Source organism: Natator depressus, chromosome 6 (assembly GCF_965152275.1).
Source record: "Natator depressus isolate rNatDep1 chromosome 6, rNatDep2.hap1, whole genome shotgun sequence".
NCBI lineage: Eukaryota > Metazoa > Chordata > Testudines > Cheloniidae > Natator > Natator depressus.
The window spans coordinates 107798119-107815160 of NC_134239.1; the positions used below are offsets into that span (position 1 = coordinate 107798119).

The 17042-nt window shown below is 43.0% G+C and overlaps 1 protein-coding gene across 2 annotated transcripts in view; it reads left to right on the forward strand.

Annotated features, from left to right (window-relative positions):
• Window positions 1–1870: 1870 nt before the first annotated feature.
• The window catches only part of EVL (Enah/Vasp-like), a 215819-nt gene continuing 200647 nt past the window's right edge, over window positions 1871–17042 (forward strand). Inside the window, exon 1 of one of the 2 annotated variants that reach the window (XM_074956230.1) lies at window positions 1871–2337. In XM_074956230.1, the coding sequence (XP_074812331.1) occupies window positions 2191–2337 (147 nt within the window). In that variant the 5' untranslated portion in view covers window positions 1871–2190. The remainder of the gene's footprint in view (window positions 2338–17042) is intronic. The other variant, XM_074956229.1, reaches the window with a different exon arrangement.

Sequence of the window (17042 nt, forward strand, 5' to 3'; positions counted from 1 at the left end):
TACTCTGCATGTGGTGGATCTAAGTGAAGACAGCTGAGGGGTGATGTCATTATGATCAAATGCTAGGGCCAGTGCAATCAAGAGAGAAGCTTTGTGGTTTCCAGTGGGACCAGGATTTGACTTGTAATGCAAGATGCTAATTTGTAGTCTACAGCCTGAGAAGTCTAAAGGGTAGGTTGTGCATTTATGGCAATACATGAAATGCCCTCTCCCTTTTTTTTCTTTAATACAAGAATATGTCACTTGCAAAATATTTGGCCATTGTGCTTGGATAACTCTCTGCACTTCTATATCCCCTTTCATCATGTTACAAACACGTAAGCCTCGCATCACCTTAGAGAGGTTGGTATTATACACATTTTACAGCTGGGGAAATTTGAGGCACAGAGAGGTTGCAAGGTGCCTGAGGGTAATATCTACTAAGAGCTAGGATTAGAAGCCAGGAATCCTGATACCCAATCATTGACTCTAACCAATGGCCTACAGCCCCTCCTCATGCACAATTGTATGTGAATAGATGTATCATTACTATGGAGGCATCTTGTGTAGCATACTCTATTTATAAAGAACCACGATTCTGTATAATATGTAAAAGAAAAGAAGTACTTGTGGCACCTTAGAGACTAACAAATGTATTTGAGCATAAGCTTTTGTGAGCTACAGCTCACTTCAGCGGATGCATTCAGTGACCCTGTGTATTGTGAAGCTGAGGCCTAAGGTATCTGAATAAATGCTTTGTTGCAGGCTTACATCAGATTTTCTTGCCTACTTTGGTTTTAGATCTTAACCATATTTACACATTCTGTCCCCTGATCTTTTTCTCTCTCCCCTCCCCCCATTTCATACTGTAATTTGTCATCATGGACTTTAGTTTTAAGAAATGATTTTATTTAAAAATAAAAATCAACATTCTCACTTTTATTCATAGTTCAGATGCAATTAAAATTGCTATAAAACTCCATAGGTTAATAAAATACAAGCGAACAAGGGCAATCTGCCATATGGCACATGGGCTGGTTTGAAGGGTTCTCACAGAAAAGCCAAAGAAAATAGGTTTTATTTTTTTCTCATCATTTCTAGATAAGCTTATTACATTCACCTGCATAAACTCATCCAAATCCCCTCTGATGGGGTTACTGGGAGGTAACTGATGGGACACCTTGCGTATCACGCCTGCTTTCTGACAGACTCTTCTGTTCCTACATGCAAGTAAATGTGTTGTGCCTTCTTTGGACTCTCCGGGCCAGATGTATGTAAACAATCAAGAGAAGATAATTCTCACTTTCCAAGCATTACTAAATAAAGTTAATCATATTTATGAAAAATGTGTGTGAATGTAAAGTTTACTTTGGAGCAAATAAATAGGACCATTGGTCATTTCTAATGGTTTCCTATCCATTAAAAAACTGGTCCACAGGCCCTTACTAACTCATACTAGCTGTTTGTTCACAAGGTGCCTTATTAACCTCTGAGCACCTGAATGAAAACTGAAAATAGCAATTACCACAAAGGCATCACTGCCCAATGAGTGCATAAAGCCCCAGAACCACTGTAAAATGTACACAGCATTATTATGATGTATTATTTCTATAGCACTGAGAGTGCGCTAGGTGTGTATTTGCAGTACTGCTTGTATGTACAGATTGCTGTTTGTTCTGTGGGTGCATATGCTGTGCTCAGTATCGTCCGATGTGTGTGTTTATGGATGGTGTGTGTGCTGGGTCTGTATGCATGTCTGTGCATGTGCTCTGCGGGCACTGTAGTCTCTGCGTTATGTGGGAGGTGCATAAACACCGCACGTGTGTGTGCATGTCTCCGGGGTGCACATGTGCATGACTGTGCGCGTTATCTGCGTGTGTGTCTGGGTTGGCGGGTGGCGCATGTAGTGGGCTGGCTGCCGTGGGAAAAGCCGAGCTCCCAGCGGCGGCAGCAGGAGTGGGGTGGCTGCAGGCTGGCGGAAGCGTTTGTCGGCAGCAGTGGGCAGCAGAGCTCCGCTGGCTTTGTGTTTGTTTCCTCTCTCTCACGCGCCCAGGGAGCGGGGAAGATGGCAGGGCCCCGGGAACAGCTGTCAGCCGCCGAGGACCAGCTCCACAGCTAGCGCCCTTGACGCCGGAAGATGCGATTGCAAGGGCCGCGGGGTGAGAGCAGCCCCGGAGCAGCAGGGAGCCCCAGCCCCGCTTCGTGCAGCCGATGCGGCAGCCTCCGCGCTTCCCTGGCGTCCACCGCGTTCGGGGGGGTCCGACATTAATCACCCGGCCGCAGCTCGCCGAGCCGGACTCGCAGACCAGCTTCCCCGGGGACGCACCGAGCGAGTCCCCCGATCTCAGGGAAGATGAGGTGAGGGCGGCCGGGGCGGGAGGCGACGGACCCGCCCAGCGGGACCCAGCAGCAGGCGGCTGGTTTGGGGAAGCAGCTCGGGGGCGGCTGATCGACATGGCAGGAGCGTCCCATCTGGCGTCCGGTCCTCCCGCGGGCGGGCGGGAGGAGAACCCGTGCGCCCGGCTGCAGCCCCGCCTCTCCCCGGCTGGGAGCCCCGGGGGCTGGTTGGCTGCTCGGGTAGCCCCCCGCCCGGTGGCCAGGCGTGTGTTTCCCAGGGGCCGCGTGTCCCCGGCCCCCTCCTCGCGGCGGCGCCCCGCTGCCATGGCCGTGGCTGGCGGGTTCCGCCCACCTGGCTGCGCGCGTATCCCCGGGGGCGGCCCCTTGCCTTGCCCGGGCACGCCGGGCTGCGAGCTTCGTTCCCCGCCCCCGGACACGCACCTGGCTCGCGGCGCGGGAGGGGAGCCCCGCGGGCAGGGCGGAGGCTGTGGGCTCAGGGGTGGGGGCAGACGTGCTGCCGGACCCACGCGGGTCATGCATTCGCCTGTGGTTTTATGAAGGCGGGCGGCTGGCCGGGTTGCTGAGGCTCCCGGCGAAGTCTGGCTGGGGTGGAGCGCTGGATCTCTGGGCTGGGGCGATTGGAGCCGGGCAAGAATAATGGGGCGGGGGTCCCCTGGATCCTCCCCATCCTCACTCCCAGACAGCCCCTCCCCAGGGTAACACAGTTGCTCTCACTCGCGCTGCACTTGCTTGGCTCGGTGTTTGTGCAGGGGGAGGGGACCCCCTCAGCTCCCCCCCGCCGAGTTTGGGGGTGGATTTCCCGTGGGCGATTTTGGGTTAGCTGTCTGTCTCTCAAGGACTGGTGTAATTTGCTGCCCTTTGGAGGGAAGGGGGGGATTTCTGCACAGGGGGAGGAGGTTAAGCAGCGCTGCGCCTCCTTGTCCTTCCCCGGATGGATAATACTAGTGGGTGGTGACATCTTTGGCAGGTTTGACTGTCATTACTTTAAATCCGTGGGACAGATTATGTCCATGGTTATAAAAGGCTGCAGGCGGGTTTGAAAATAGTGCAGCAGCAGAGCGCCGGGAATCTCCAACGCTGATGTTGTTTGGGTAGCAACACTCCAGCTTCTGCCGAGGCTCATCTTCCCTTGCCCTCTGGGCTGCAGACCAGCATGTAAGATTGTAAAAGAGCTTCAGGGGAGCAGAGAAAGTGTACCCTTGAAAGATTTCAGTGTAGATCCTTCCTGATCATGCAAAGATCTTCCTCTAACAGGGGGAGCTGTAGGTTTTTCCAGGGCAGTTTGGCTATCATGACTCTTAGGAGCAGAGAACATAGATTTCATGTAATCAGAACAGAGCTGGAAGGAAGAGGTCATCTATTTCTAGACCGTGATTCCCCTCCCCCCAAGCAGTGCAGGAGTTCAGTCTGGTTTTAAGTGTCTCAAAGCAATGTGGCTTCCACTGTTTCCCCATCCCACTGTATAATATTGTTGATTCCTTCTGCTTCACCATCTCCTTTATTTATTAAAGCACTATGGCTTGTCTCAGGAATGGGAATCACAATCAAAGACCAAATTGTCTTCTGTGTCTTTGGTGACTTGGAAGACTTTTGTTTTGTATTGCTCATAAGAAAGACAATAGAATTTTAAAAACTTTTTTCCCCCATAGGGCACTCATTATATGCAGCTATAGCATGCTTCAAATAGTCTCTTTAAAACTTTTTTTTTCTTTTGGGGAGAAATTTGTTTTGCCACCTTAAGTGGGTAATTTGATTTTGTATTTTTAAAGGTGTCCATTGTTGATACATTGTATCCAAAAGACACCAATCATATTTGGACATGGATACATACCATGGATATTAGAATAAATACTGAATTGGTTAAATCCAATATATACACATTTACTGGCAGGTTCTATCTAACTTACTTTATTCTTCCCTCCTCAGAAGGGAAAGAGAACCCACTTAAAATGTATTTAGGTATAAAATTCTCCTCTAATAAATGTAGGTTGTATTACTCCAAGAGATCCTGACAGACTGCAATCATTTAATAAAAACCTTCAAGAATCTTTCTATACATGTGTTTTTATTTATATTGCTTTTCAATGGTGAATAGATTACAGTACCTTTCTTTGCACTGAAATGAAATGTTTCTCAGTTTGAAGTAAAAAATTTGACTGTATATTTTAATTTTTCCTTTGTGTCCTCAGTTTTGTCTTATTCCAAAGAGATAATCTAGAACATAATGTATGAATAGAGAACATGCCATATATTATGGCTGACCTATTATAACTTATTTTCTCACTGTCTTATAAAAGTGCTTTGAGATCCTCCAAAGATAGATGCTATATAAGTGCAACGTATTATTACTTATTCAGTACTTAAACGTGCAGAAATATTACCTCCCGCTGTACAATGAATATTGCTAGTTTTTTTAGTAGCAGATTTTATTTATTTTTGCAAGCATTATGCAGTTCTATCATTTTACAGAAATACATCTATAAACACAATCTCTTCATGTTCTGGCAATCTTTGTATAGTTTTCTGCCGATTTGTTAATCTTCAGTATGGCTTATAAAACACCTCCTTGTGTTTGAGAGGCATCCACAAGAAATACATGGAGCTGGCCATTGTATTTTGGGGTGGGTCTGTAGAGCAGTTTTTCACCTTTACCCTCCCAAGTAGCTAACTTATGTCCACCTCGATCATACCACTGTACACACGGCTACGAGCTATACACAAGTTGAGAGGGCTCGCCCTCAACCTATGTAATTCGTTTTATCGAAAAATGGGCACTGAGAAGCTGCCCCTCCTTTTTAACTGTGAGGGTGATATAGCCATTGGAACAAATTACTGAGGGAAGTGGTAAACTCTACACCTCTCGAAGTCCTCAAAACAAGACTGGATGCCTTTCTGGAAGACAACGTGTGCTTGACTAAAGTACATTCACTTCAATGCAGAGGTAACTGGGTGAAATTCTATGGCCTGCATTAGACAGGAGGTCAGACTAGATGATCTAATGGGTCTCTTCTGGCCTTAAAAAAAATCTATGAATCTCTCCAGACTTCTGTTGCAGAAGTGGTGCCGGCTTGTGCTGAGTCGCCTACTTTTAAAAAAAAAAAAAAAAAGAAAAAAAAAATCCCAGGAAGATGCCATATCTAGGTATAGAGCTTTGTGTTTGTCACCAAAGTGAAATAACACAAAATAAAACGAAGTGACGTACAAAACAAAAAAACTCACCCTGCAGTGATGGCTCCTGGTTACAGGGCCATTCACTTGTGTCCTGGCCATCCCCTTGTCATGATGGAGGGGCAGCGGGGCCAAATTTGAGTGAGCGGCATTGCAACCTGGTGACTGAAGTCTCACTCCCTCCCCACCCCTGGTTCTCCCACCCCTGCCAGGGGCAGGATCCAACCCTTCCCTCTTCCTCTCCCCCTCCCCCAGGGCATCCTATGCTCCAGGGCAGAACCCAGCCCCCAACGTCACCCGCGATTAAAAAAGATAAAACAACATGAAATTCCTAAAAATAAAACAAAAAAATTACATACACACACAAAAATCTCACAGGGCTCTATCTGTGTGCATCCCTAATCTGAAGGGATGAAACCAACCCACTGCCGTGGGACAAACCGAACCAAATATGCATACAGTAACCATGTACAGTAGTAACAGCATGCATCATGAGCTTTTTAATCCAATAGTTTTGATTGAAGATTTACCTGAGCAAAGTCTTGACAGTGTTGCAATAAACCCAGCATTTCAATTACCTTATTGCCTTCTCATTTCTACTCATTTAGCAGTTCATGTGGCAGCATATATATAGTGGCCAGCACTTTTAGTTTGATGTAAAGAGAGCTGTATCTGCAGCTTAGTTTTAGTGTTTGCTTTATTTATTTGCTCTAAATTCCTTTCTGTTTTGCCCACATAATCAGGATTATAATCACAGAAAAGGAGATGTCAAGGTTCCTCCCCCACTCTGAACTCTAGGGTACAGATGTGGGGACCTGCATGAAAAACCTCCTAAGCTTATCTTTACCAGCTTAGGTCAAAACTTCCCCAAGGTACAAAATATTCCACCCTTTTGTCCTTGGATTGGCCGCTACCATCACCAAACAAATACTGGTTACTGGGGAAGAGCTGTTTGGACACGTCTTTCCCCCCCAAAATACTTCCCAAAAACCTTACACCCTACTTCCTGGACAAGGTTTGGTAAAAAGCCTCACCAATTTGCCAAGGTGACTACAGACCCAGACCCTTGGATCTTAAGAACAATGAACAATCCTCCCAACACTTGCACCCTCCCTTTCCTGGGAAATGTTGGATAAAAAGCCTCACCAATTTGCATAGGTGACCACAGACCCAAACCCCTGGATCTGAGAACAATGAAAAAGCATTCAGTTTTCTTACAAGAAGACTTTTAATAAAAATAGAATTAGAAATAAGAAATCCCCCCTGTAAAATCAGGATGGTAAATACCTTACAGGGTAATTAGATTCAAAACATAGAGAACCCCTCTAGGCAAAAACCTTAAGTTACAAAAAAGATACACAGACAGAAATAGTTATTCTATTCAGCACAATTCTTTTCTCAGCCATTTAAAGAAATCATAATCTAACACATACCTAGCTAGATTACTTACTAAAAGTTCTAAGGCTTCATTCCTGGTCTATCGCCGGCAAAAACAAAATGTAGACAGACACACAAACCCTTTGTTTCTCTCCCTCCTACCAGCTTTTGAAAGTATCTTGTCTCCTCATTGGTCATTTTGGTCAGGTGCCAGCGAGGTTACCTTTAGCTTCTTAACCCTTTACAGGTGAGAGGAGATTTCCTCTGGCCAGGAGGGATTTTAAAGGGGTTTACCCTTCCCTTTCTATTTATGACAGGAGAGTATGCTGGTTTTTGTATATCACCTCATTTTTAATTGCCTTATTTGATCAGACCAACAGGTCCGTCTAGTCCAGTATATTGTCTCTGTCAGTGGCTAGTACCGTGTGCTTCAGAGGAAGGAGCAAAAAAACCCCCAAGTGGGTAATCATGTAACAACCTGCCTGTAGAGGAAGTTTTTTCTATCCCTATCAGTTAGTAATTGACTTAACCCCTGAAGCATGAAGCTTGTAGCCTTTCCAAACTTTGTTTTAATCCTATATACTGTAACTGTGTTGTTCTCATTGTCTATATAAACGTCCCTTTGTTTTTTGAGTCCTACTGAGGTTTTTGCTTCAATGATGTCTTGTGATAAATGAGTTCCACAGACTAATTAAGAGGGTGGGTGGGTGGTAAGCAGTAGTATTTCCTTTTTATTAGTTTTAGATTTGCTGCCTTACAGTTTAATAGAATGTTCTCTTATTAAGAGTAAGGATGAGCAAAAGAGTCTGTTATGCCTTTTCTATGCTGATTCCTCTTTTTCATCTCTTCTCTGAACTGAAAAGACTGGAAGTATTTAATCTCTCTTCACATGGAGGTTCCTCCCCCCCATATTACTAATTATTTACATCACTTGTCTCTGAATTCCTATTTCTGCTATATCCTTTTTTGAGATAGCATGTCCAGAACTGAACACTGCTCCAAGTGAGGGTATACCACTGATGTACATCCTGCCATTGTCATATTTCATTACATTCCTTACACATTGTAACATTTTTTTTTTGACTGCTGTTGCTTACTTTGCAGTGGTTTTAGTAGAGCTGCCCCTGGCTCATTTGGCGTTGTTAGTTAATGTAGATTATGTATCAATGGTTAAAATTATTCCTTCTATTTGTTCACTGCTTTGCATTTATTAATATTGAATTTCATCTGCCATCATGTTACCTGTTGACTTGGCTTTATTTAGTCCCTCTGGAGTTCATCACAGTTTTCTCTAGTTTTGACTAACTTAAATAATGTTATCAAAAAGAAAAGGAGTACTTCTGGCACCTGAGCGTACACAAGTACTCCTTTTCTTTTTGCGAATACAGACTAACACGGCTCTTACTCTGAACCCTTAAATAATGTTATGTCAGTTGTGCAGAATTCGCCACTTCCCTGCTATAACCTTTCCCAGATCATGAATGAACATGTTAAACAACACTGGCCCTGGCACAGAACCTTGGCACACCTCACAGTTAATACTGTGCCACAATGAAAGTTGACTGTTTACTCCTCTTCTGTGGTTTTCTGCCTCTTAGTTTTTGTTCCATGACATTACAAGTACCTCTCTACCTTTGTGATATTTAATTTTCCTTAATAGCCTCCTGTGAGGGACCTTATCAAGGGGAAGTACATTTTATCAACCTGCTCTCCATTATTTTCTACTTAGTTGACATGCTCAAAGAATTCTAGTAGGCTAGAAAGACATGGTTCTCCTTTGCAGACACTCTGCTGATTTAGTCCAAATCACGTCAGGATCACCTAGGTGTTATATAATTCTATATTTAGTTTAGTGCTTCAGCTGGTTTCCTTGCTAGTGAAATAGGTCTCATTGGTTTTGTCATTCCTAGAATCACTCCCTGGTGGTCCAGTAGACTGCCTGGTTCTCTTGCAGGTTTCCTGCTTCTGATATATTTAAGGGATTTCTCATTGTTTGTTGTTATATCTTTGACTATTTGTTCTTCAGTTTCTACCTTGGCCCTCCTAATTTTCATTTTGCACCTTGCCCATCATAGCTGATGCTCCTTTCTATTCCCTTCACTAGGGTTAGATTTCCATTTTTGAAAGGATACTTGTTTGGCTCAAAAAAACCTCTTGAACCTTGCCATTTAGCTATTTTGCCATTTCTTGCCTTCTTGCTTGCTGCTCTCAGTACTCTTTCTGTGTGCTGGCCATTGCATGTGATAAACAGTATTGAGCCTCCTTTTTGTCTTAGGTTTGAAGTATTGAGGGAATTTATTAAACTTCCAAATTAAATGGATTTTCCTTAATGTTGAGCCCACAAATTAAATTAATTAACTCAAGTATGGATTTCTTGTATCCGAGGAGATCCTAGTAACAACCTCATGTTTCCTGCCTGAATCTGGACCTGAAGATAAATATTCAGCTCTCCAATCTGCTGTTTTATTTCCTTTGATCAGAGCTTTAGAAAATGTAGAAAACCATGGTGTCAGTCTTCATCAATCTGATTTCCATGATCTCCACTCATTTAAGCATTGGCTTTATTCCTGTAGAAGTAGTTTGAGTTTTAAAAGATGTTCTGTATTTTCTTTTCACTCATTTCAGAGCTGCCAGTGATCCATAAATCTTCTCTTATTCACCCCAAACCTTGGCTCTCAAGGTACTGAGGGAAAGTTGAAGTAACTGTCATAATTTCTTTGTCTGGGCTGACACAGTTAGGTAAATAAATACTTCTTATCTGTACTCTTACCCCTAGGCAGATTTCATCAGCGGTAATCCAAGGCTTCCATTTCATCTGCTCTTCTGATTTAATGCGTAATAATGAGGGCAGTTGCTATCTCCACTCTAACTCAGAGCTCCACAGAGATGTGTCTAAGCTATTCATTGACAAAGCTCCCCTCCTCCACTCCCCTGCTGAAGTTTTCGAGTTGCATACTAATAAAAGCACAGTTCTCATAGGAACAGAGGCATGACCTAGTAAACTGAGTCAGGCTGTGTGAAATTGCAAACATTTAAGTTTTTGATGAGAGACAATTTTGCCACCACCAGATTTTTCACAATGGAGTGTTCACATCAAAATGCAAACATTCAGATTTTTATAGATTGAGTCTCAAAAATCGATCCTAACCCATATGAAATTCAAAATTATGAAAACAGTAAAGTTTTGCCAAAGAGGGATTAAGAGGCAAATCCTCCCTCAAAATACCCATGTAAACCCCCTGCCAGCAAAATGACCCCTCAAGCAAAAAACTTCAACGTTTCAGTGTTCTGCTACAGCTGATTGAAATCGTAACAAATTGCAAAGCTTTCAGATTTCACTGAATATTTCATGCAACCCTGATTTGAGAAGAGGCCGGGGAGCCAGGAACTCATGAGTTCTGTTCCCAGTGCTGACACTGACTGTATGTGTTCACTACAGAGTATGTCTTCACTTCTGTTGCTTGGATGCTGGCCCAAACCCTTCTCTTGTCCACTCACCCAGCCCTCTACTCTAAGTGTAGTGGTGCTTTACGCCAGGGCTAACTGGCCCAGCTGGGAGTATGCTGCTTCAGATGCTGCTTTCGTGCAGTGAAGACGTAAGCTACATCACTTGAATGTTGATAGACTTCCAGTACCTTCCCACAGTTTCCCCTTTATGATCAGAAGGGCAGACTCATTCACCCACCGTTTACTTGGAAATAATGCTGCTCAGCTTACTGCAGCACCCAGAACCATGGGATACGTCCCCAGAAATCCTAGCAACCCACCCAGGGGAGTGCAGCACCTGTGAGGACACTGTAACTTGGGTATGGCTTTCCATTGTGGCTGTTCAGACCCCGGCTAGGCTAACCCAAGCTTTGAGACCTGGGTGCTGATCACCTGGATTAACTCTGTAGTGAACACATACAGACTCATGGTGGTCTGCAGCAATTTAATCATTTAACTACTTTGGCTCCACTACCCTATTTGCAGAATGAGGATGATAGTACCTACCCGATGAGGTGTTAAGATGTATTAGTTAGGTCCCAATCCAGCAAAGGATTTAAGCACGTGCTTAATTTCAAGCACACAAGTAATCCCATTGAAGTGCTTATTTGCTTTGCTAGAGTGGAAGCACTTTGAGGATGAAAAGATACAAATGCTAAGTATTACAATATGTATTCCCTGTACTCCATGCACCTCTCTCTATGTATCCTTCCTTCTCCCATGTGCTCTTCCCTCCCTCCTCATCAGTGCCTCTATTCCTTTCTTTCCCTGACTCTCACGCATCTGTTAACTACCCCACCACTGCTCCAATAACGAACAGACATAAAAGAGAATGAAATGGAACTCCGGGTATGTCTGCACTTGAGCTGGGAGATGTGATTCCCAGTTCACACAGACGTACCTGTGTCAGCTCCGCTTTTATTAGCGTGCTAAAAATAATAGTTCAACCAGAGTTGGTGCAGGTACTAGTGCACTACAAATAGTAAGGTAGCCAAGGTAGCCCAGGTGGTAGCTCAGGCTCGCCCCCTCCACCCCCGAGTAAGTACCCACCCGGACCCCTGAATACATAGTCAGGTGGCTAGCCCGAGCTGCCGCTCAGGCTACCTCAGCTACCGTACTATTTTTATCACACTAATAAGAGCAGAGCTAGCACAGGTTGTCTTAAATACCTTTTAATGGCGTGCTCTCCCCTTTTCCCTCTTACCTTTTTTTAAATTGTTGGGCAATAACAGCGCTCCCTGTGTGGGCATGTGTGTATAGCAACTGGGACAATTGGGCCCCAATCCTGACTGGGACCTTTGGGAATTGTCACAATATACAGTATAAATGAATAAAAGTGCAAATATTGTATCTGATACAGAAATAAGTGGTTTTTTTGTTCAGTCATTTTTGGTTAATATCTGTTTCAGTAAGTAGGAGCTTTAGCACAGACTAAAATTATCTCATAACGTGATGGCGTAATTTTAGTAACCTATTGTAATTTTATTGTATTATGAAAGTTGAAAGTTGCAATTTGTTTATATGCTAATCTCTGTCAATTGATGGCATCTTCTGGGTTGATACAGATGAACTTCTGATCTCAGCAATCATTTTCTTAAGAAACAAAAGTTGATGGGCCACTAAATAAGTCATGCTTGCTTTCCTCATTCAGCTAATCTCATTGTAGCGCCTGTAACCCAGCCAAGTAAGTAAAGCAAACAGGATTTGGCCTGTCACAAATGCACCAAATGGGATAGATTTACTTTTTCTTTAGCGTTTTATACAGTGGCCTGGATACAGAGTCGCTTTCTTTTTGCCGTATTTGTTGCTGTTACATTTTCCCCAAAATAAGAACTGTCCATTTATTCAAGCACAGACAGAAAGGTTGGGTAGCTTCTCTTAAGTATAGAACTTCAGGATCATTACTGCATCTGAAATGCTGTTTTGTAGGCTGTTACAGAAATAGCCCTAACTCTGCCTCAGTAACCTTGTATAGCAGTAAGTATTTTCCCTTTCTCTCCTCTTGCAATGGACTGAAAGCAAACTTTTAAACCAGTGCACTGGCTGTTTTCAAACTAATGGGCTTTGCATGCAGGCTGAGGAAAGCAAGGTACAAAAATCAGCTGTTGTCCTAAGTCGAATAGTTCACTCCTTTTTGGTTCGCGGCTTGAAACTTTTTTCTTGATCACACCTGTTTGTGAGTGGAAGATTATCAACATGCCAAACTTCCCTTGCTTCCCAGATAAAACTTTTTCATATGGAGTAAACATCTTAAGGCAGCATTTAAAACAATTGTTTTAATTAAAAAGGAAGAGGAGAAAAAAAAGAGAGAGCTTAGAGAGCAGAGATGTGTGCAGGCAGCTATAACAGAGTGGAGATGAGTGTCAGATACAGATTAAGAGCCAAGCTGTGCCCTAGGATACGTGTATAAAACTCCCATTGAAGTCAAAAGGGATTAAGCGTATGTACTGGATTCAAGAGCAATATGTATTCAGCCAAATGGGAGAGCGAAGAGGCTTTCTGGAGTCTGAGCTGCTCGCTGGACTCGAGCAGCATCTGTCCCCCTGACCAGAGTGCTGGGATGTAGAATATTAAACCTACCATTACTGCAAAAGTACCTATGAGGGGTGGTACAGAGACACCATGATAGTATATAAGACATCGAATCACCAGCAGCCAAGCCAAACCACATCTTTCTCTCTTTTCAAGACCTTGCCAGATTTGGGCTCTGCTGGAGTCTGGATCCTGGAGCCTGCAACTCCTGACCATCCTTGCTGATCTTAACAGCTGCCCCAACAAGGTAAAAGATTGGAGGCAGAAATGAGGCTGGCTGATGCCAGGCATTAAGACCCCTACACACATGCTTAAGCTTACTAGTGTGGGAAGTTTAATTAATGTCAATGAGTTCAGTGCAAGATTGGGGCCTAATACAGGAGATGAAAATACTGTCCTGATCTTAATGTACCTGGATTAAAAAACAAAACAGCAACAAATATTTTCCTCTCTGAATTTTAAAGAACATGACACAGTAAGGGAAATCCTATACTCTACAGAGAAGAAGACTATGTTTATCCTATTCCTTCTTTGTGTGCAGCAGTTATCTCTCAGCTAATATACAGGACTCACTCTGAATTGTATTTTCATGTTGTCCATAGGTCCTGGCCATTCGCTGGTATCTGAACTAATTCCACAATGAGATAAACATATACCCTGCATGTACACCTTGTTTCTTGTACATCCAAGACATTGTTGCCCAAAGTCAACCTCATGGGTATATGTGACTACTCCTGCTCCATGGTCCTTGGAATGTATTAGTTGTTTGTTATTTATACTGCGTCTTGGGTATGTATGGTGCTTTACAAGGTGTTCTGAGAGGATTACAATCTGGAATTAGAGCAAAATCATAACAAATGGACAAAAGATCAGAAGCAATAAATGAAAGGAGCTGGATATCTCCCTTGCGAGATGTTGTTTCTTGCAGTGAATAAGAAACAAAAGGTTGCATCGTGGATTTCTAATTAGTTGCTTTTAAAATATATAATATAATAGATTTGAGGAAGGAACTAGTTGTGGTACAGTGGAGACTGAGAGTCTCTAGGCCTGACAGAAGTGAATGAGGAGGGATGTCAGGACTGGGCAATGGGCAATCTGACCTAGTGGTCACAGCAGGAGTCAGGGGTCAGGCCAGGTCCGATAGCAGGAGGTCAGAGTCCGAGACAGGCCAGAGGGTAAACAAGGGTAGGTGTCAGGAGCAGGCAGGGTTAGGTTACCAGGAGATCAGAAGCAGGCAGTAGGTGCTGGTATCTCAGGGGAAGTAGCCCAAAGCAGGGAGAACCCAGTTGCATGGACAGCTTCCTGTTCCTGTGCTTGGTTCACAGCTTCTAAACCCATCAGGATGCCCAGCCTTCTGCCAATCAGTTTCTAGGACTGGGGTCCTCTGTCAGAGTTCAGTGCCTATTCTGATGACTGTTAGCAGGTCACTGGGTGGCAAGTTGGAGCTTACTAGCTCCAAAGAACCCTGTGCAAAGCCAGACCAACAGGAGGAGTAAGGTGGGGGCGGGGAAATGGCCTGATTCTGGGCCAGCTTCAAAACTGCTCTAAGTTACCCAGCTACAGGGGAGCTGCTTCACTGGCTGAGGATGAGAAGCACAGTTGGGGTCATGGATCTGTCCTAAGTTCAAGTCCCCTAGATTTGTTTCTTGACAAAGAAGTGCTTGAAATGTGTCATAAAAAACAAGAAGATGGAATTAAGAGACACCAAAATAGGTTGCTTGTGTTGAGCCAGGTGGCCTTTCCCTTGTCCTAAAGCAGGGGTAGTCAATTCTTTTTTATCAAGGTTGAAATTTCTTAATCAAAGCATAGTCAAGGTCCAGACTCCAGAGAAAATAAAACAAAAAATAATAAGTAAATAAAAAGATTTTTAAGGATCCATTCAAAAGCCTCTGGTGTTTTTGACTCTGCTATATTTCTCTTCACACTGACTCTCTTAAGATACTAAAAGGGCAAAAGCCAAAGGGATTGGATTTCTCCCAATTAATGGTCTTCCAGCCTAACCACAGAAAGTCAGTGCTTCTCTGAATGATATGGGAGGGTACAGAGGACCATTTTCTGACCTTACACCCTATGAAATCCCATCGACTTCAGGATGTAAGTCAGGGCAAAACTTGACCCATTGTCTCTGAATTTGGTGGAGTGACACACCAGTAATTTCAAAGAAGGCAGTTAAGTAGCTGAGGACCCTGCCTCGTTCTTGTCAAAAGTTTAAACTTTGTTTTTGATTTAATTAAAAGTTCAGATCTAAACTTTACAATGTCCATCCACCCAATGTAAATAAGATTTGCTTGTTTTTCTGTCCTGAGCTGATAAACAAAAACTATTGGCAGAATTGTATAACCAAATGTAATTACACGTCTGTGCTGGAAACAGAAAAAAAAAATCCAACAACCCATTGTTTTAAAATTATGTAGTGTGAAAGCTTGTGAGCATTACAGAAATAGCACAGGAGAAAGTTTCAGAACTAGACACTGAACTGGAGAAGATGGAAACCAGTTCACAAAGGGAAAAATGCATATTGTGACTTGCCTCAAACGATGAAGCACCTATGTTGAAAGGTCTGCAATATGAATACTATTTTTTGGTTTAGCATCATACAGTTAGTCAGTCAGTACCTCAAAGTATGAAATCTGTGTTGAATACTGGTTGTGTTACTGATGGATTTTTAACACTGCTTTCATTCTGTAAGGAGGGTACATGGAAAGAATTGTTCTTACTGCTTAGGGCTCAAGGCCTACATCTTCAAAAGGAGCTAGTGATTTTTGGGTAACATCAATTTTTAGATGCCTACTTGAGACCCTGTCAGGTCACAGATTGTTTTGAGTAAATAAAATCCTTTGTAACAATTGCTGGAAAGCCACAGATCTTGGCTCCATTCCCAGGCAATGTATTCTGCTGATGTTTCATCAGGTGATGGAAACCTTTCTGCCACTGCTTGTATGGGCACCAGTGAGAAAAGCCAGTCATTGTAGATTCTATATACAAATATGTCCCAAATGCTTTATTGAAACACTCTAGCAGTAAGGTCAAACTCTGGCATGTGTAGTCAATGAATATTTATTTAATTACTAATTTAATTCAGAGGTCAGATTGATTAACCAATATGAAAGGCATCAGATGTATAAACATATACAAGACTTCTAAGCTCAGGTGCTAAAACAATGCCTTCTTTTTTTCTTTTTTTAATTTAACGTACACCCTCCATATCCGCTTGGGCATCTTGTCCATGATATGAGTCTGTTCTTTCAGTCTCCATCTCTTGTTGGCCAAAGTGTGTGGCCATAGATCCAATTTAGGCCTGATCCTGTGAATTTTCTGTGAGCAGAACTTCCATTCACTGCTGTGGTCATTCCTCACATGAGGATGGTATGGAAAGAGCCCAGTCCTGCTAACTCAGAGTGCGAGGATCCTGCTTTGACTATACAAGCAAATGAGAGCAGAAGATTCCCTGAAAATGCTTATTAGAAATGTCATTAGCTACTAGAGGTCATAGTCCAAATGTGATTCTCTCTTGGAAGCATGGCGTACACCTCCATGTCAGTGAGGTAGGGTTGGAGTGTTGGGTCAAATTTGAATACCCTGAGGCCAGAGCGAAGAAATGTGATGGATTTGAATTGCAATTCGACTCCACAGATGGCACCTGCATAGGAAGGAAGTTTTTGCATGCAGGACAAAATCTCGATGAAATTGAGTACTATAGGACAAACGTGTAAAGTGCATTAGGAGGACCCACTTCTGAACTTGCACCACTGAGAATCGGCAGTGATGATATGAAAGTCAGTAGAGTGTAAATAAGGTGAGAATTAGGTTAGAGACTGAATAAATACGAAAAGTGACTTTCACACTTCACTGTAGGAAGTGAATCCTTATGGTTACTTTTTTTTTTTCCCTGTTAAAAACCCTAGACAGGTACATTGCATTTTTGTTGTTTGTTTTGTTTTGTTAACGTGCAGGATGTTTTCAAATATGGATTAGTAATCTGTTAATTTTTAAAATAGACATAAATTCATCCTTTTCTAGAATTTTTTTTCAGTACATCATTATAATGTCCCATTAATATCAGCCAAGATATTGCAAATATTGAAAGACTGCGAAATGAAGATTTGCGGTTGCCAGGTCTCTCATTTCTTCAGTAGACTCAA